This window comes from Ursus americanus, chromosome 8 (assembly GCF_024610735.1).
Source record: "Ursus americanus isolate L20-20 chromosome 8, mUrsAme1.1.p, whole genome shotgun sequence".
In the NCBI taxonomy this organism is placed as follows: Eukaryota; Metazoa; Chordata; class Mammalia; order Carnivora; family Ursidae; genus Ursus; species Ursus americanus.
The window spans coordinates 53,762,168-53,783,483 of NC_142134.1; the positions used below are offsets into that span (position 1 = coordinate 53,762,168).

Here is a 21,316-nt window from a genome sequence, read left to right on the forward strand (position 1 = left end):
TTCGCATTTAAAATCAAACAAACAACGGCTTTTTAAATTGTGCAAGCAAATCTGTAGTGGTAAGTACCTGGAGAATAATTTGAGCTTGATTTTCTTTCCTTCCTTCCTCTCTCCCCTCCTCCCATTCTCCCTCCCGCCTTCCCTCCCTTTATCGGAATGTGCAAATGCGCATATATGGGGTCATGTGACAGGAAGCTGTCTGTAGAGAAGGTGTGAAGCAGCTAAGTGTTACAAAAAGTCTGAGAAGGGAAATTTCAGAGCCTTGGGTTCCAACCCTGGTTCATACTAGGTATGAGGTACCTGGCAAGTCACTGAACTATCTTTCGTCTCTAAAGTAGGGGGCTTTATAGATGGTTACTCAGGTTTCATCCAGCTTTAATTACAGGGTTGTATTTTTGTTTCTGGAGAGCCATGAGCAGACATCCAATTCAAATACGTTGTTTAAAATGACCCTGTCTTGGGGTGCCGGTGGAGTGTGTGTCTCTTGATCTTGGGATTGTGGGTTTGAGCCTTACACTGAGTGTAGAGATTACTTAAAAAAAAAAAAAAAAAAGTCCTGTCTTTTTACTAGTAAATTCAATCTGTGAAAAAAAAGAGTGGAAAATTATTCATTCTTCAAATGATATTTTATATTTTGCATAGATATCTTGGTTCAAGCATTTTGCTGCATTCTAAGGGCCAAAACCTGAACTGACTTTATGGGTGGCTTACAGGGCTGGCTTTATGGGTGGCTTACAGGACTGGCTTACAGGGCTCCATGCTTAGAAGGGCTCCACAACTGCTTTGAGGCCCTGACATTGCCATCTTGAAATTCTTTTTTTTTTTTTTTAAGATTTTATTTATTTATTTGACAGAGAGAGAGACAGCCAGCGAGAGAAGGAACACAAGCAGGGGGAGTGGGAGAGGAAGAAGCAGGCTCATAGCAGAAGAGCCTGATGGGGCTCGATCCCATAACGCCGGGATCACGCCCTGAGCCGAAGGCAGACGCTTAACCGCTGTGCCACCCAGGCGCCCCTACCATCTTGAAATTCTTAACACTTTTTGAACAAAAGGCCCTGCATTTTCATTTGACACTAGGCTCTGCAAATTATATAGCTGGTTCTGGCTACAACTTATAGTTTACAGTTTAATTTCTAGGCCCAGGACTCTCTCCTTTTTTAAGTTAGAAACCAACACGGCCCTTTTCCCTCTGCAGCCATTCTCAGTTTTTAGGGTGGTATAAAACCGCTTCCCCCTCCAGACTGCAGGATGTGCCCACAACTGTGCACAGGACACACAAGGGCCGGGGCTCGCATCCCTCAGCCCCAGCTATCTGTAGTGGCCGAAGCTTCTGTCCTGGGGATTCCCACTTCAATGCCTGTGTTTGTTTAAGAGTCTCCATTGGGAGGACTCAACAAGAAGATAAATAGTCTTTTGAAAATTGGAAGGTGACAGTCAAGCCAAGGAAGAGAAAACCCCCAGACCTCACCTGCCTCACCATGCCTGTGACCTTGAGCGTCACTGAAGGACTGACCAGCTGGCTTCAGGGGTCTCTCAAGTGCAGTAAAGAGGGAACTACTCAGAAAGACTCCTGTCTAATCTGTGCACGTGATGATTCAACTTCAAAGCCACTTCTGACTCTTCGTGTGTGTGGTCATTGAGCACGGCGCTGAGGGCACAGCAGTGAGCATGTTAGACCAGTTAATTCCCGTTTATCACAGTCCCGTGGGTTTACTCAACGGCTGGTGGAATGGGGGTACCACTCAGCTCACAGAGCTGACGTGAGGATGTAAGGAGATTGTAAGTGACGAGGCACTTAAAGAGCTATTCCGTGAAAGTATTTGCAAAGTGCAATATGGGCATACGATTTCAAAAAGAAAAGCAACTTGTTCCTGCAGGTATGTGTAGGTTTATTCCCCAAAAGGAGCAGCTTAAAGGAAAGCGGAGATCGGAAGAAATTTAAATGATTTGCCTTTTCTCCTCAATTTTCAAACAGTGAAACTTCACGTACTGCGCAGCGCCCCTCTCTGGAAGAGTCACGGAGGGGAATGCCAGCTGTATAGAAATGCCAACGAAGAATTAAGATCGCGCCCACTCCGATGATGGTCAGGCCATCTAGAGCTTCCTTCCCCGCTCCCCCTCTTCCTCTTCCTACGCCCGCCTGCTCTCAGCGAAGGGCAGGATGAGCCGCGAAGACCCTGCCCCCTCGCCTCGCTCCCGCGCAATCCCCGAGTCTGCGCTGAAGCCGGACTCGGAAACTAAGCGGGCGCGGCGAGAAAAGGCGGGGCCAGGCAGAAGTGGGCGTGACCGGAGGAGGCGTGGTCGGACATCGGTGGGCGGGACAGGAGGGGCGGGGTCATGGCCTAATCCGGGCGGCCGAAGCTGAGGTCGAATTTAGAAAGGAACCGGGCGCCGCGGGGCGAGGCGGGGCCAGGCTGGGATGGGCGGGGGCGAGGGCGGGGCCACGGGTGGGGCTGTGGCGGAGCCCGGGGTTTGGCGGGGAGAGGCCGGGCCGAGCCGGGTGGGTGGGGCCGGAGGGGAGGGTCCTTTACGGGGCGGGGTTCACACCGCGCGGGGGCAGAGCCCTGCTACTCTATCCGCCGCCGGCTCCCGAGCTGCACTGCCTGCCGGATCCCGGGACGCGGCGCCCGGGGGGTGGAGGGCGAAGGAACGCGGCGATGGCCCCAGGGGAACTCTCGGGGTCTGCGGTCCTGGCAGCCGCTGTCTTCGTGGGAGGCACCGTGAGTTCGCCGCTAGTGGCCCCGGGTGAGTGTCCCATCAGGGCCTGGGCGCTCGGGAGGAGGCAAGGGGTCCGGACGGCAGCCCCGCTGCGCCCTGAGCTGCCCTTGCCCTGGCACAGCCGCGGGATCCCAACGCTGAACATCTGGCTGTTGGAGGGTGGCCCGGGCCGGGTGCGGCGCGAGGCGACGGCTCCCGTCCCTCCCTTCCCGCTTGCCCGGGACCCGCCTTCCCTCCTCTCTCCCGCTCCTCTGACGACCTGTTACCCCTAGCCCGCCCTTCTGAGCTATCCGGGGTGTAGGGACCGGGCCTGGTCTTGGCTTCCTCCCGAGCGCTTCCCGCCGGGCTGCGCACCTTGACGCCCCGCGGACCCCTTGCAGCGCTTGTCCTCAAAAGCCCCACAAGCGGAAGATCGACACAAGCGACCCGGTGCGTTGTCGTAGCTAACCCCCCCCCCAACTTTGTTTTATATTTTAAGACCTTGGGGAGTTCCATTTCTTTCCTTTCCAAGTTTTCATTGAATTTAGTGTTTGATGGATTCTTGTAACAGGTTGGGGCTTTCAGATGTCTTCCCACATTTCCTGGATAAATCAGGCTTGGAAAAAGGGAAGGCGCGTTTGTAAACTTACATTTTTTTCTTCTTTGAGTCAATTCCTGTCACCACAAAGGAACCTTCTGTGGTCAGAGCAGGAAGCCACCAGCAGAGACCATAAAGTGTTGTCTTCAATGACGAATTTGGAGCAGGAGTTTTTAATTGAAACCTAAGAGGAGGTGTAACTTTTACAGAAGTCCAGTCTCACACTCTTGTTTTTACGGCTGTAGACCCCAGGGATTCCTTGCCACCGGTTTCCCTCTTAATTGCCACTTTACAGCACTAGTTAAAAAATAATAATAAACGCATACCTTCTTGGCCAATTGGGGTTACCACAGCCTGGAATCTTACGTCAGCAAGCTCTTCCAAGCTTGAGCGGCTCCTCTTCACGTCCAAATAATAAGCATCTGGAAGCCTTCCAACAGTGACTATCTCCTCCATAAAAACACATACACTGCTCTTTACTCCTGAGAAGATTCCAATCGCTTACAGTTTTTAAACTGGCTTATCACTTTGGCCTTCACTTTTTCAAAGAACACAGAACACCTTAAGAAGGGAACAGGATGGAGAATATGTCTCCTGAGCCTTTATTAGCAGACCCATATTTCCTTCAGTTATGCCTCCTGGGGAAATGGAAGCTAGTGACAGGTATTACTGGATGGGAGATTTTGGTTTTCCCCCTGTGTTTCAATGCTGAGACAAGCAGGTGCCTCACTGGGTTCAAATTGGACTCAGGGTTGTAGACAGTACTTAGAGAGCAAGTCACTTGCGCCAGAATTTGAATAGCTTAACCCGGGAGTAAAATTGTTAAGGAATCAACACTGGGTGCATGTAATAGCCATCAGCCAGGGATGTCCATTCCTGCGGTAAGTTTGTGTTTCGATGGCTCTCTGGGCGACACTCAGCTCTCAGGTCTGCCATGTGATGAAAACAGTTCTCATCAAGTTGCAGAGCGACATTTTTTTGCTGAAAGTTTACCATTGAAGAAGAACAAAGTATCTAAAAAGGAAAGAGTACTGAGTACAAAGCTGCCAGTGTGACTTGAGGCCTGTATGAAGAAAAGATGTCCTGACCAGCTAACATCGGGTCCTCTTGAAATCTATGACGGTATTAATATTTGTAGGGATTGTTTTAGGAAAGGAGGGAGAAGGAGCTAGGCAGCAGTGTTGAGTGCTTGCTGTATGCCAAGCTTTCAGCTGGGCACTTCACATGCTTTCTGTACACTTATTTCGCAGAGCCTTATGACGTTCTTATTGACGGTGAGGCACTGAGGCCCAGAACAGTTAAATAATTGGCCCAGTCACATAGCTGATGTATCAGTCAGCATTCAGTCAGAGAAGCAGAACCAGTAGGAAGTGTGTGTGTGTATCTTTATATCTGTCTTTGATAACCTAGCCTGCTTGATTCCAAAGTTCTTTCTCTCTACCGTACCCCACTTCTCCCCAGAGAGAAAATAGAACAGAAATCAACCTCAACAGTCTTGTTGAGATTCTAAGATAGGGAGTGTAGGACATCCTAAAATTGTAAGCATGTGGTTAGCGGAAGTTGGGAAGCAGAGAAAAGGACAGATAACTTCATAGTGGGTAGTGACAATGTCTCTTTCTCTTCCTGCCTACTAGAAGAATCTCATTAAACTTCTGTCTCTTAGAAGCAGCATTTGAAACTGTATACCACAGGCACCAGAAGGGATGATTTTCCACATCTTGGCTTATTTATGCCCTTAAGGTCTCTGGTTACTCAACCTTTGGGCTTATTAGTTTCTCCACCAGACAATGGACTTGGCCTTCAAGAAAGGAGTGGGTGGAAAAGGTTCGGGGGCTGGTGAAGAGAGAATGGCACTCTCCTAGAGCTTTGTGGGCTTCCATCCAGCCTCCTGACTCCTCATCTGATGCTAAAGATAAGCTTTATTAAATTCTGGGTTCTCCTTCGGCCAGGTAGCGGCTGAGCTGTGCGGCCACTTAATAGCATAGTCAGTGGGCAGAATGTTTTGAGCAAGCATCCTGAGAGCTTAGGTTTCCATGTCCAAATCTAATTTAAAGAGGAAATGAAAAATTTGAGACGTGCCTGTCCTTCTCTTCTCCCCCTTTTGCCTTCCTAAAAGAAATTAATCAAACAGATGATATGGGAGTTTCAGTAGTTGAATTCAAATGAGACAGGCCAAAGCCCCAGGCAATAGAAAAAAAATTTCATTGTTACTTTTTAAAGAATTTGGCTCTGATGTTGAAGTTTGCTTACATGTTAAGACAAAAGAGAAATTATTTAAAACGGACAAAAAATGATTTAAATTGTCATGGGTGAAAACTATTCTGTTGAGTGGTTTCTAATTATTTTAAGGCACGTCAGTAATTGGTAAAGATGTGGTGGGCTCCTGATAGGTAGAATAAGGAGTCTGGTGTGCCAACAAGGAGTAAAATTGGAATTAGAGTTCGTTCATTGCAGACACTTCACTCTTTTTGGAGGAAGGAATGCAGCATTCGTTATACCTGTTTTGTGGCAGGCTCTGATCTAAGTACTCAGATCATTTAATTTTTCAACACCCTGTCAGCTGTGTGGTTTTATTCCTGTATTTATAGATGAGGAAATCGAGTATCTGAGAAGTTAACTTGAAAAAGTCATTCAAATGTTTAAGTTGGATTTTGACCTTGAGTCAGATCTGTTCACTTCTGAAGCCTGTTCTTATTAGTAAGTCATTTTGGTTCTCTTGCTAGTGAGAAATTTCTTTTTACTCGAAGATTTTTATAAAGAATCACTGAGTAATAGGCTAACGGCAAGATAGAGTGGAAAGAGCACCAAGCTCTAAGACAGCCCTGGACTGGAAGTCAGGGAGAGCCCCTGCCACTTCGGGGAGTGTGGCTGTCTATGACTCCATTTTCTTTCCTGTAAAATGGGTATGTGCCAGCTCCTATCGTTATCTGCCTTACAGACTGCCAGCGAGCATCAGATGAGCTGCTGTCTCTGAAAGGTTTTTGCAAATGGCCAAGTGGCATATCTCTTATCCTTTATACTGTTTCTTTCTGGATTTCTTCCCCCTGGTGTCCATTAGGCTGGACTTAAAATGTCAGCCAAATTGTCTAATAAATGTAGACCACACGTCCTAGAAGGTTGTCGTTCTGCGGGTGGTGGTGGTTTTGCAAAGATAGGTTCATTGTATGTTTGTAAAAGCCCAGAGTGACACCTCAGATTCATGAATTTGCTGCCATTGACCAGGAGTTAGGTAGACAGGCCTTCTTTTTCCATTTCCCTTCAGCTAAAATACAGTGCTCTTGGTCCTTTTGGAAAATTCTCCCAAAGATTTAAAGATTTAAAGGGAAGACAATCACCCTTTGATCTTGTTACTCCAAGGCACTTGCCACTGTTAGTGCATTTCCTTCTAGTTTTCTATTTTTTTGCTTGGATAGGGTCATAATGCAAATATAATTTTGTAGCCTGTGTTTTTCTTTTTCTCTCTTTCTTTCTTTCTTTCTTTCTTTCTTTCTTTCTTTCTTTCTTTCTTTCTTTCTTTTTTCTTTTTTCTTTCTTTTTCTCTTTCTTTCTTTCTATATTTTATTTATTAGAGAGAGAGCACAAGCAGAGAGAGTGGCAGAGGGAGAGGGAGAAGCAGACTCCCCACTGAGCAAGGAGCGCCCCCTACCCCCAACACAGGACTCGATCCCAGGATTCTGGAATCATGACCTGAGCCAAAGGCAGCCTTTTAAGTGACTTAGCCACCCAGGCGCCCCTCAAATGAATTGTTTCAATGAATATATATGTGTAAGGCTTTGTCTAGATATTGATGATGTCCATTGAAAATGAGTTCTTGGGAAGGCAATGTTGGGGTCAAAGGTATTCATGGTTTTGAGGCCCTTGATGACACCAGTATTGGTGGTCTGAAGGTTGTCCCAGTTTACTTCTCACAGCAGTGGTTGAAGGACTCACTTTTCACACCATTGGCATTTTCTCAGAAAAACACATTTGCTAATTTGTAAGGCAGATAGTGGTACCTTGACTGTTTTAATTTGTATGTCTTTGATTACTGGTAGGCTGACTATGTTTTCTACTATTTGAGCCATTTGCACATGCCTGTAGTCCTTTTTGGACAATTCTGAAGTCTGAAAAGCTCTGAACACCAAAAGTTTTTTGAAGTTTTTTTGTATACCCCATGGGTGGTAAAACCTAACCAGAACCAATATGAGATTCTATTGTATGTTCATTTCACTTAGTTTGAATATTGCTGAATTTTACTGCAGTAATCTCAATAAATTTGATTTCCGAGTGTTACATAATGTGTGCTAAATGCATCGCATTACCTCTCTAGAATCACAAAAGTCTTTGTTCTGGTCTGTGGGCAGCCGGATATACAACTGCTTAAACTAGTAAAATAGCCTATGGATAAAAGGAACTCCTCAAGTGAGTGGCACCTTGCGAAGAGAAGCCCTATTTTGGTATCCTAGTGTGGGATCTGCTAAAATCAAGATACCTGGGCAAAGCTGAGGTTTTGTTTCTTCTCGGCGGCTTTGGGGATGGATGCCGGCTCTAATGGCAACTTCATGGAGAAGCCCTGCTCCGTTTCTTCTCTGCTTTCCTCTGCCAGGTACTGACACGGCTCTCTTTGTAAGGGAGGAAAAAGCCAGGTTCTGCCCAGGGGCTTTTTGGGGAGGGAGGGACAGATAGAAGGTGACAGATACCCCAGGCAGACTGTGCCAGTCATCTCACCTTGAGAATACTTTTACCAAACTCTGTGGAACTCAGGGCACCTGGTTTTCTGTTGCTCCTTCGCCATCCCTCGAGGCCCCCACCTTCTTGTCTTTGTTCATCCCAGGATTCTTTTTTTTTTAAGATTTTATGTATTTATTAGAGAGAGATAGAGATAGGGAGAGAAAGCACAAGCTGGGAGGAGAGGGAGAAGCAGGCTCCCCGCTGAGCTGGGAGCCCAACCTGGGGCTTGATCCCACAAGACCTGAGCCGAAGGCAGACGCCTGACTGACTGAGCCACCCAGGCGCCCCGCTCATCCCAGGATTCTCAACAGCTGCAGCTCTACCAACTCTCCCCTCTAGTCACTCCATTTGCACGCTCCTGTGTATATGCATTCCGACCACTAAATAAAATGCCATTGTACGGAGGGAAAAAAAAAATCTTTGAACCACTTTCCTCACCTGTATTAGGGAGAAAATATGGTGGAGTTGCCTCATGGGGTTGTTGTGACAATTACAGGAGCTAAAACATGAGATTTCGTGGCACAGCATTTGGCACATAGTAAGTGCCAAAAAAGTATATTATTATTATTTTGTCCTGAACCAAGTACTCACCAACCACCACTATCCAGCAGACAAAGTTCCTCACTGCTCCAGCATTTTCCTTTCAGGGCCTCTGCTATTGCCTGTGGCATCCCCTATCTCATCTAGCTTCCCAGCCCTAATGAGGCTGGTTGTGTAATGGCAGGGGTGGGGATTGAGGAAGCAATGTTGGGCAGCACCTGAGGCCGCAAGCGGGGAGGAATTAGGGACCAGTGGGCTTGGCTGGGAGTCCTCTTGGGATGCAGGGGATATGTGGGGCTGAGCCGTCAGCTACTGAAAATTAGGCAAGGAAGGAGAGAAAGACAAATGGAAAGAAACCATTGCCTTTATAAGGGTAGAATGTGACACTTTGTTTTGGAAGAGTTCTGGAAGATTCTTGAGTTACCCGGTTATCTCTAGGCAGTTGATCCAAAAGTATAGTCATAAAATTTTGACAGTGTTCTCCTAGGATTTGATGTAATTATTCTCCTGGCATACTTTGTGATTATTCAGGGTTGGACTGAACATTGTTCCTCTTCTCATCGCTGACTTGTGAATGTTGTGTTGAAGTAGAATCTTAGGATGAATGTGGTTTCATAAGAAATAGATTTAGTCTTTGCCCCCAGTTCCTGACACAAAGCTCCTCAAACCCTTAGAAGTTCCCAAGTGGTAGGAATGTCTTTTGTCATTCATGAGGGGCCCCCTTGGATCGAATGCTCTGGACTCAGGGTGGTACCCTAGGTAGCCTCAGGATGGGGCTGGTCCTCTGAAAGGCCATGTGATTAAAGGATTGGAACTTACAGTCTCACCCACCAACCTCTGGGAAGGGGAAGAGTTAGCGGGGAGAGCTTCTGATTAAGTACTCTCTTGAACAACACGACTTGTTGAGCCCCTGGGTTGGTGAACGCCTGAAGGTATGTGGAGAGTAGCGCATGTAGAAAGCACGGACGTTCCACATCCTTTCCACACACCTTACCATACGCGTCTCTCCTATCTGGTTGTTCCAGAGCTGTATCTTTTCTAATAAACCGGTGATCCAGTAAGTCAAATATTTCTCTCAGCGTTGTGAGCTGCTTTAGCAAATTAATTGTACCCAAGGAGGGGGTTGTGGGAACCTTTGATTTATAGCCTGTGGGTCAGAAGCACGAGGTGACAACCTGGACTTGGAATTGGCATCCAAGGTGGGGGGAGGGGCAGTCTTGTAGGACTGAGCCCTTAACTTGTGGGATCTGATGCTCTATCCAGGTAAATAGCCTCAGGATGAAATTATTGCTTGGTGGTGCTGGGAAAAACACATATTGGAATGAGGAAGTAGAATTCTGTAGCATTAGGGCTGGAAGGGACAGTGACCATCTCCTCAAAGCTTATTTAGCAACTGAGGATACTAAGTTGGCCCAGCCAGGACCTAAGCGGGTTCCTTTACTCAGTCTAGCACTCTTCCCATTGCATTAAAGCTGCCTGTCCACTGAAGTGGCCCTCATTTTGCTGACAAGGCTCCTTGGTCCACATTTGCCCTTGGTCCTCATGGTGGTTTCCCAGCTCTCTGGATCTGGGTGAGCAGGACTGGAGATGCATGACTTTGGCTGACTTATGGAATGACTGTGGTGTTTTTAGCCGTAAAACCTTAGAGTCAGAGGGGATTTTGGTGGTCATCTTGTAATTAACCCCCTTTCTTTGCAGATGGGGAAACCGAGCCCTGAGGAGTTCAGTGGCCTGTGGGAGTCAGGAACAGCATTAGCCTGGCTAGAGCAGACCATTAGGTTTGGTGAGGGAGGGCCTGTGTATGTGTCTTGGGCACTGTCCACGGCTAAGATCCAAGCACAGGACCTAGAACAGAGCAGACACTTAAATACTGGAAGGAAGGAAGCCAGAGTTGGAATCCAGGTGTCTGACTCGGCTTTTTGTTTACAATAAAGTGAAGGGCTAGGCTTTCCAATATTCACCCACAAATATTAGCTATAGTCTCCTCTCTCCATCCCTGCTTGAATTAATAAGAGGCTGTTTTGTCCGCCAGCTTCTATGGGCCATTTTGTTCCCAAAGCCTGAGGTGGAAATATCTGGTCATTGAGGAAAAAAAAGAATGACAATAAAGTAAGCAAGTACTGCTTCATCAGGTGAGTATGGTAGGACATTGCTATGTTTGGAAGTGGTGGTGAAAATTTTCAAAGCAAAAGTTTTCAAAACCCGAATCCATTCATGAAACTGTTTTCAAAGGTGAACGAAATCCAGTTGTGTTTCTAGAATCAGTATACCAAAGGCATCTATTAATGTGTGTCTATTATGTTCCATAATACTTTATATCTTTCCTTTATGCCTTTGTTTCACAGGTTAATTCTTGGATATGTCTATTAATTCAGCAAATGTTAGTCAAGTGCCTTACTATGCGCAAGGCGCTGGGGATGAAGGGATGCAAACAAAATAGATTGAGTCTCTGCCTTTCGGGAGCTAGCAGCTTCTCTGGGAAGATGGTAAAACCAGCAATAATGATCAAGTATCTTTAGTATGTGTGGCACGTGGCCCAAGTACCTAACCTGGGGCTGTGGGTGGGATGAGAGGCCAGTAAAGGTTGAGCAAGACTTTCGGGAGGAAAGGAAGTTTTAGCTGATACTGGTGAAAATGTTGGCATTAGCGAGGCGAAGAGAACGAGTGGTCAGTGGAAGAGAGGAGGCGAGAGGTCTGGTTAAAACACAGATGGACCACTGGGCACCACCCCAGAGTGCGTGAGTCAGTAGAGGTGGGAAGGGAATGGAGGTTTTGCTCCCTTCCTACATGTCCCAGGTGATGCTGCTGGAGTATCATACCTGAGTGGTGAAGAAATAGGGGCTGTGTTTCTCTTTTTTTTTTTTTTTTAAAGATTTTATTTATTTATTTGACAGAGATAGAGACAGCCAGCGAGAGAGGGAACACAGGCAGGGGGAGTGGGAGAGGAAGAAGCAGGCTCATAGCGGAGGAGCCTGACGTGGGGCTCGATCCCACAATGCCGGGATCACGCCCTGAGCCGAAGGCAGACGCTTAACCACTGAGCCACCCAGGCACCCCAGGGGGCTGTGTTTCTCTTAACCAGGAAATCCCTTCCCTCTTCACTTGCTGTCCACATCCTATTTTCCCGCTATCCTTCAAGCTGAGATCAAGGGTAGCACTCCCAGGAAAACTTCCCTGGGTTTTGCCTCTGATTCTAACTCCTGGGAGTGGACGTGTGGAGTCCATGAAGTTCTGTAGCATCGTTCTGTGTGATTAAACATGAAATTCTGTGCAGTTGTTCTCACTGTGTGTGTCAGACCAGTGCTCCTTGGGGCAGCAGAGCAGAGAAGACATGCTCCTCTGTTTCCCTACTTGATCAGATTCTCGCAAGCTCTCTGAGGAGCGGGCTGCTGTCTTCTCTGTCTCGCAGAGATGAGGAAACAGATTTACTGCGGCATCACCAGGGTGAAGAGAAGTGAAATGTCTCACTCACGTCACAGAGGAGGGGAAACCGCAGCTAGACGGATGTTCCTTCTCCAGTGTTCTCTAACAGTATTATGTGAAATTGTAGGCACTGTATGCTCAGCACCACAGGTAAAAGAAAGGTTGTAGATTTAATCTTTTTTTCCTTTTTTTCCCCTTTTTCATCATAGGTCCGTCTACTTACAGAGGAAACAAAGGCATGAGAAAGTGAATGTAGATTTTGCTTTTTAGTGGAAAATGGGTTGTTTTTTAGGAATTGTCCTTTTGTTTTTGGAGTAGACCTTGGAATGGAGTAATTCAATTTACATATCATTAGGTTTATAAATGAATTTTTAAAAGTTTTGGCATGAGGGGGGATATTAAGGAAAAATGGACTTCAGTTTCCTAAAAAGACACAAATTAGACAATTATGCCATTACCTTCTTAACAGGCCAGATAAGTTTAGCTGGGTGGTTGAAGATTTATAAAGAACCTATACATAAAATGTCATGTGATAGGTAGAGTTAAAAAAACAAAAAAAAAAAACCTTTTCACTATCAGTAACATGCCTTCCTCCCCCGTGCAAATATAAAGACATAACGTGGTTCTGTGAGATTCTTGTAAGAGGCGGCAGCTTGAAGAATTCACTGGGCTTTCTGTCTCACAATGTAACTCGGGAACGCTAATTTTCAAACGTTCTAACAGCTCTTCATAGCTGGAAGTCTCCAGCACAATCGTGTGAATTATCTACATTATAAAAACAGCAGCCCGGAATTTCCTGGCATTGGTGAACTGGCAGATGGCTTAATGAACAGGCATTCCTTCATTTTTCTTCGCATGTTTGTGCCATATGCGTGTAGAGCCTTAATTCCTTTGCGGCTTCCTCAGTTCTTTCCAACGTCCTCCTCCGCTATTAAAGGCAAAACACAAAACAAGCATGGCTAGAAGCGAGAGGCATTGAAGATTGCTGGAAGCTAGGTGATACAGAGCCAGGAAGCGGGGTTCTGAGGGTAGAGTCTATTTCCTACACAGGATTGCCAAGTTAGTGTCTTAATAGTCTTTGCAGGTGAACCAGGTAGATACTCCCTACAAGCAGTGTGTGATTCATTAAAAAACAAAGGGCCTTATTTGAGATACTATTAGGTGTTGTGTAGGTATGTAAATTAAAAAAAAAAAAAAAAAAGCTTGGTTTCTGTCCTTGGCAAACTTGTGATTCAGAAGGGAAAGATAAGCTCTGAGTACAAATCATTGTAGAATAGTGGAGAACGAGTTTGGTACAATCCAAGAACTACAGAGTGCTTCGTGGGATCCCAGAAGAGGGACTTGCCTTCTGATAAGAGAGGTGGAAAGGACTTCAACATGCTGGAAGCCTGGCATTGTAAGTGGACCCTAAAGGGAGTAGAGGGTTGCCGGGCCAGCACAAGGAACAGCCTATGCGAAGGTGTAGAGGCAGGACAGGAGAAGTCAGTGTAGACCCGGTTGCCGGGCCAGCACAAGGAACAGCCTATGCGAAGGTGTAGAGGCAGGACAGAAGTCAGTGTAGACCCGGTATAAACAGAGGGTTCCTCAATGAAAATTGCAGAGGGGAGGCTGAGGCGAGGCTGTGGAGCTCCAGAAACTATACACTTTATTGTGTAGGCAGTGGGGGAACTAAGGCGGGGTGGAGTGGAGGATGGGGGACTGGAAGAGGTCCACCAGCACTGGGATGTGATGGCAGAGGCTGAGCTCAGTAAGTCCCGAGTTTGAGACATGGCCCCGGTACCTCAGCAAGGCAGCTGATACAGCTGTTCCTCCTTGTTGTGTCCAAGTTGCTGCTTTGGAGAGACAGACAGAGACAGAGATGGGGGGAGGGGAGGACCAAAGGTTGGGGGACCGGGGGTGAGGAGAATATCTGTTCTTTATGCATCTCAGAATTGTTTGGCATAGAAGATGATAACATAGTTCTTTGGAAGTGATAGAAATATGACACATAGTGTATAGGTTTAATAAAATACCTCTGGCATACAGAGAAAAACAATTTTTCAAAGTTGAGGAGTGCTGGGAAACTGGAATCATGAAGTAAGGGCCGCGTACCGTCTTGATGGTGTGAGGGCCAGGAAGTGTTCATTAATGGTGAAAGCTAGCTAATTGTGTGTTTGTTTTATGTTACAGTAAATCCTCTGAAATTGTACAAATCCCCTTGACTCGTGAATTCTTCATCGTTAAGCATTTGTTTTCAGAAGACTGTTGTGCATTTCTGTTTCTTTCCCCCCATTGTTGGTCAGGTTCTCATTGTTTTCGCTTTGCTTCAGGTCAGGAGGGCAGTGTTGGCCATCGATGTATAGAGCAGTGCCTTTAAATAAAACATGCAGATCAGCACTGGGGTGATTTTGAAAACCCTGCTTGGCTAAGGGCTTCATCTCCTTGTCATTTCTGACAAGTTCATTTTCTTCTGTCCCTTGTTTTTTTTACAATAATGTGACCAAGTTGATTTTGGGAGAGGAAAGTAATCTGCTTGAAAGTACTAGTATACATTAGGCGCCTATATATTATGGAAGTGGTAATTTCATAGACAGTGGAGGTGGTGTGACTTAGTTCCTGGGTGGGAGTGGGAAGGGAGAAGACAAAGAGAAAGAGAATTCTTTTGCTTCAACCATATGATAGTTGATCTTTTCCATGCTGTTCAGTGCTGTATCTTGATATATAAATGAGCAAAGACTCTAGACTTTGCTAATAATAAATAGTGTATTTGTCCCTGGTTCCTGGCACAGAACTCCTAAAACCCTAGGGATTTTTTGTGAGATAGGAGTGTCTTTTGTTATTCATAAGGAGCCCTTTATTATACCTGAGTTTATGCTAATGGATGACTCCGGCCCTAGATAGTTTAGGGATGGGGGCTGTTTGCCTGAGGAACCAACAACAGGATTAGAGGGTGGGAACTTTCAGTCCTGTCCTCTGATCTCAGGGAAGGAGGAGGGACTAGTGATTGAATTAATCCATGCCAGTGACTTAATCAATCATGCCTGTATGAGAAACTTCCATAAAAACTCTGAACTTAGGGATGTGCTGGGAGGGTGGTGTGTCTGGGGAAAGCGTGGAAGCACCGCGCACGACCCCCTTCCCCGCCCCCCATACTTTGCCCTGTGCATCTCTTTTATATCCTTTATAATAAAACTATAATCCTAAGTGTTAGAGTAAGTTGTTCCAGAAAATTGTCGAACCTGAGGAAGATCATGGAAATCCCTGAATTTGTCATTGGTTAGCGTGGGGACGCCATTTGCAGTCGGTGGCTGAAGTGGGGCAGTCTTGTGGGACTGAGCCCTTAAACCCGTGGGCTTGGCTCTAGCTCCAGTGGTTGGAGTCAGAATCGAATTGCACTGTAGGACACTCAGGGGGTGATGGAGAATTGGTTGTTGGAAAATGAAACAGTCAAGTCTTTCCTGTTTGGAAAAACCAATTCATGATATGAAAGCATCATGCCTGGAGGAACCTTTTTGAAATTATGGTGGTTTACTATTTAGATAAGGACTCAAAAGGCATTTAAAGAAATACAGGGGGAAAGAAAAGAAATTATCAGGCCAGTGCCTTATTGTTTATGTACTTACATTGTGTTTTATAGTGTAATAAAGTAGAACTTATACCACTGTGTGGTTTTCTTTGACCCTTCTGTCCTTGGTGTAACCCAGAGATTTCATAGCATTGTCTCTGCCTCCTGTCAGTGGAAATATCTAGTATGTAAATATTAGGGATTGCACTTACAAGTCATTTCCTAAGGGATTTCCAGAATTATGGTTTACCGCTACCACGTTAATGTTACTGCTAGGTTGAACCATATGATATCACCAATATTTGACTATTTTTGACCTATAGTGACAATAGTTTGATATGGTTCAACCTAATAGTAACGAAGGTTTCTTATTGACTTATCTGCAGTTTTAAAAAAAATAACTGTGGTGATTACCATCAAGACATTTTAGAAAATGCAAGAAGTAGAAAAAGAAAAAGGTACTTCCCATGTTCCACCAACAAAAGATACAAAACACTAAAAAGAAAACTAAAATAGCTTACAATCTTACCACACAGAGATAATTAGTTCATGGGATCATGTTAGCTCAAAATCCTGCTTTGTATTAACGTTTTTCAGTTACAGTTGATATAATTTTAGACAAAGAGGTATGGCGGAGCTGATCCCTTCACACGGATTGTTTCTATTGTTTTGAAAGTCAAAGGGAGGTTTAGGATTTCCGAGTAATCAACAATTATAACAGTGTTAAATGTGGATCAGAATGGCTTTTTGATTTTGCTTTTTATAAATGGTAGCAGGATTTTTTTTTTGAATTTAGTACTGAATACCAAAAAATAGGTAGATCAACTTAGAGAATATAACTTAAATTCATTTTCCTTCCAAATGATTGGCTCACTAGGAAAAACCATTCTGTCGTTCTAGATTTATTATTGAATTAGATGAGTTAATGATTCCTTACAGATTGTCTACTTAAGACTCTAACTCAACTAGAGATGAGCTATGGATAATCCCATTTTGTGGAACTTTCCTGCACATCGGAGCTGTTAACTCACACTTCAGAGGCAGTAGAGCACAGAGTATGGTGTCCTAGAGCTCGGCTGCCTCGATGAAAATCTTACCTCAGCTACTTACCAGCTGTGTGACCTAATGCAAGTTACCTGACCTCTCTGTGCTCTAGTTTTCATATCTGCAAAATAGAGTGGAACCAATAGTTCCTGCTTCATAGGGTGATTGTAAGGGTTAAATGAGTTTATCCCTGTCACGTACTCCCAATGGTATTTATACAAAGTATGTATCAATACTTGAGTATTAGTAGTAGTATTTTTCTCTGGGTCGAACCCTTGGGGCTGGTTTTCAGAGTTCTTGTCTGAGTTTTGTGCGAGTGACCTTCACATTGTGTCTTCCCCTTAAACTCAGCTTCTCTATGTCTAGGGTTTTCCTAATTACTTCTGTTTACTCTTTCCCTCCTTTGCCTTTTTGCAAAGTGATCTTATTTTGCCTTTGATCTTATTTTGTCGTCCCCCTCGCCCAGCTTTGCTTTGCTCTTTCTCTAGCCGCCCTTGGGGAGGCTTCACATCCGAGGACTTCAACCCGGCCGCGACCTCGGTGCTCCACATTGACTCCTCTGGGCTTCCCGCTTCCTGTGTTCCCGGGAGGCCGGCCACGTGCCTGTCTTGCAGGAACCCTGCCTGCCTGAGTGTGACTAATGGGAAAATCCTGTGCGGAGGACTTTTGTAGCTTTCCGTTTAATCACACTCCTGTTCCTGTTCCTGGAAGGAAGGGAAGCGCGGGGCCGGCGTGGGGGATACGGGAGCGGTGCCGCCGTCCCCCATCGGGAGCCCCGTGGTGGCAGGTGCTCCTCACCTGCGGGGCTTGTGCAGTGATGCAGTCCTGTACATTTAACACGGCCTCCTCCAGTGTGGCTCCCGGGGTTCGCGCCTTTTCCTACGTGTTGGTTTCGTTTCCCCAGGTAAGCTGTAAGCTTTGTGAGGCTAGCAGCCTTTACACTTGCTACCCCTGAGAACGATCGCCGCAGCGATAAAAACTAACATCTATTGGGCGCTTACTCTGTGCTAGGCAGGTGGGTAAACCCGAGTTCATCTCATTTAATGCTCAGAAACGATTCTCTTATTATCTACATTTTAGGGATGAGGAAACTGAGGCACGGGGACGCGAATTGACTTACTTGGGGTCACAGAGCTAAGAAGCAAGTCGAATGAACACAGTGCAGCTGAGAACAAGCTGGTTCCTACTTTTGCTTGCTTGCTTGCTCTTTCCTTTCCCTTCCTTTCCCTTCCTTTCTCTTCCCTTCCCTTTCTTTTTCCTTTCCTTTCCTTCCCTTCCCTTTCTTTTTCCTTTCCTTTCCTTTCCTTTCCATTCCTTTCCTTTCCTTTCCTTTCCTTCCCTTCCCTTTCCTTTCCTTTCCTTCCCTTCCCTTTCCTTTCCTTTCCTCTTCTCTTCTCTTCTCTTCTCTTCTCTTCTCTTCTCTTCTCTTCTCTTCTCTTCTTTTCTTTCAGCGTTGCCACAGACCTCTGTTCAGATCCTGGCCATTTCCCAGATGACTGATCTTGACTTCAATATTTTGTTCTTCCATGTCCCCATTTCTAAGATGGGTTTGGTAATAACACCTATCTCAGAATCATGACAATAAAAAAAAAGATAATGGGAGTAAAGATGCCTAGCACGTAATAAGCGCTCAGTAAATGTCCTCTGCTGTCAGCAGTTGGGGATAGAGTGGCTGACCCTCCCTGGTGAGCCCTAGAACTCCACAGGAGATAAGATCTACCTGCCTCCCAGCCTCTGCCAGTCTTCCTCCTTGAAGCCGTTGCTTCGCTCCAGCCCAGCAGCACCCCGTTGTTTTCCCACGTGGTTAGTTTGTGTTGTCTTCTGCATGGTGGTAACTACTTGACTGAACTCCGACCCTGGCAGGGGCGGTTGTACCAGAAACCAGGGACCTAAATCCCAGAGCCCTGGTCCTCTGTGCCAGCTCCTTCTCTGTGAAGCTCTGGAGGAGACACTGGTTCCTAAGGGACCCCCTTTCCTCACCCTCGCTCTTGCTGTTTCTGCTGGAAACAGGCCAGCTGGGCTTGTCCTCTTCTTCCTAGTTGGTGGTTTCGTCCTGACACTTGCCGTTAGCTTTCTCCCGTAGTTTAAATAATTTCTAACCTCATCCCTGCTTGGCCTCTTGTGAGGAATGTACACGAACAGATCTGTTAGGAATTGCAACCCTGTGAAAAGTGGGCAGTGGCTTTGGTAAGGGTATGTAAACACCTCTCCTAATTTATCGTCCCTTCACGAATCTAGCAATTTGGAATGTAATGGAGTCCCATGAAAATCTAGTCGAGGGCCAATTCCCCAAGCTGGGCTTAGGAATGTGCTATTTGCAGCCTTCTTTGAATCTTTGCTAACGGCAACCTTCTTTTGATTTTGATGAGCACAGGGGCTTGCTGGTGTATTAAAATCTTTCAGAAAGGCTTTCCCCCACAAGTGTATAAAAGCTACAGGCTATATCAGTTGTCCAGCTCTGAAAATAATCCATTTCTGTTTTTAAAAAACTGTCAGTATTTGGCAAATGAGTGTTTAAGTACACTGGACACTCTGTCCTACAAATAGCATCTTGACCAAACTGCTGATCAAGTTACAGGGAAAGTGGACACTCAGTTACCCAGGAGCCCTTCTGGAAGGGGATAGAGTCTGCTTTCCCAGTTTCACAGGTTCCATGTAGCAAATGGTTAAGGTGCTCGGCACCATGTTCCAGAACTGTGAGAGGGATGAAGGGGTGCAGAAACAGGACACCCTCCCTTCCACTTGGGGAGACAAGTGTGTTTGACTTAAACTGGGGTTTTTCTGTGAGGTTTTTTTTTTTAAGGTTATATTTATTTATTTGAGAGAGAGAGAGAGAGAGAGAAAGAGCACAAGTAGGGGGAGGGGCAGAGGGAGAGGGAGAAGCAGACTCCTCACTGAGCAGGGAGCCCAACATGGGGCTCCATCCCAGCACGCTGGGATCATGACCTGGGCCGAAGGCAGAAGCTTAACCGACTGAGCCACCCAGGCGCCCCTTCCTGTGAGTTCTGTGTCACATTTGGGTTTCCTAACTTTGACCACAGTTGTATGCCCTGGTGATGTGTGTTGTAGTTAAGGGGGTTGGGAAGGTGTCAGCGGGTGTGAGTCGTGGTTCTTCTGTCTGGCTCATTTCTCTTCCTCCATCCAGTGATGTCATGTTAGGCCACTGATTTACTTGCAAAACGAGGATCTCATCCACCCTCTTGGCTACCCCCTTGGGATTAGAGGTTTCCATAAAATAATGAATGTAAAAGCCTCAAGTGTCATTTGGGTAGGAACGTGTATGGTGTTTCAAGCTAATGTGTATGATCGAAGATTTTCCTCCTCCTGTCCCTTGCTTTCTTTGCCTTCCTCCCTTCCTTCTATTTCTGAAAGACTTGCAGATGCCACGTAACTAACACGGTTAGTACATATTATGTTTGTGTCAAACTATAGATTTGCTTCTAAGTACAATACTTACTAATAATGTGAAAACATACCTTTGTGAACAAGATGCTTTTCAACAGATAGGAAAAGGCTTTCCTTTCACCTTCATAGTTATAGAGGGGTAAAACAGTGTCATACTTTAGAGTGATCTTTTGTTTTTGCAGTGAAAAATTAATATTGGGTAATTTTATGCTATCTTTTTTAAAAAATGAATTTATTACAAATTTCATCTTGCTCTAGCTGGTTTTAATCATTTTTCATGAAGATGATTTTTACATTAAAAAAAGTTGCATGCAGATTTCAGTATTGATTTTACATACTAGGGTCATTTGGAGAAAAGCAGCCTTTTTTAGGGTTTAAGGGCATTACAGTGGGTGGATGTGGCCCTGGGCTCCAGCCCAGCTCTGTGATCAGCTGCTGATGGTTGAAGCTACCTGTTTACTGTGAGGTGTGTGTCACTAGATAAAACTGAAGGCTGCCTCCACTCTTCCAGGTCCTGTGAGACGGCGGCTAAGAGTGCAGGGCCCAGGGGGTAATGAGAGGACCTACCCTACAGATGTTGTGGAGATGAAATGACATTGTCCATGAAGCATCCAGAACAAACACTCAGTAAATGCTGCTGTTACAATTATTTTAATGTAGCAACTCATTCCTCAAAATATACCGCCTGTCACAAAGAATCTAAAGTGAAGATTAGATTTCTGAAGTTTCGTTGCTTTAAGGTCACTTCAAACAAATGACTTTTAAAAAATTCCATTACTTTCTTGTTTGGATATAATTTACAGTTTGAAAGGTGCAGAAGGGGAAAGTAAAAGTGTCTCTCACTCCTCTTCTCCAGCCATCCAGCCCCTCCACGGAAGAGAGACAGTGCTGTCAGTAGCCAAAGACTTAAAAATTTTAAAAATCCCCACCCTGGTGACACTGAAAATAGTGAAAGATGGAGGAGAGGCAGGGGAATGAGGAGACAGCAAAATGAGGAGGAGGGGGATTCATCTGGGGTGTGAACTGCAGAGCCCTGGACCATGAGCATTGCCCTTTCTCATACCCTTCTCTGCAGACCCCAAGAGGTACCCTGCTGCTCGGGGTCTACTGAGGGCTCTTCAGCCTTCCCTGCCTTGGAGCTGTGGTTGGTGGCCTCCTGGCCTGTGTCCCAAGGCAGATATTGGCAAGTTGACCTTCCAGTCTGGGGTGGGGCCGGGTCAGATGAACTTTCTGTTGTCTTCTGAATGCAGACCATTGTTTGAAGGACTCTGGAAGCTTCAGGAATCATCCAGAAGTTGAGGTCCTTGGCTTCTTTTAAACAGTGGGATCCTAAAGTTAATACTCTCTCAAGGAGC

General features: G+C 45.6%; 1 protein-coding gene across 1 annotated transcript in view; it reads left to right on the plus strand.

Moving 5' to 3' along the window:
* Positions 1-2,545: 2,545 nt before the first annotated feature.
* Positions 2,546-21,316, plus strand: part of RELL1 (RELT like 1) — a 60,799-nt gene continuing 42,028 nt past the window's right edge. Inside the window, exon 1 of the mRNA XM_045816351.2 lies at positions 2,546-2,745. Within this exon, the coding sequence (XP_045672307.1) occupies positions 2,658-2,745 (88 nt within the window). The 5' untranslated portion in view covers positions 2,546-2,657. The remainder of the gene's footprint in view (positions 2,746-21,316) is intronic.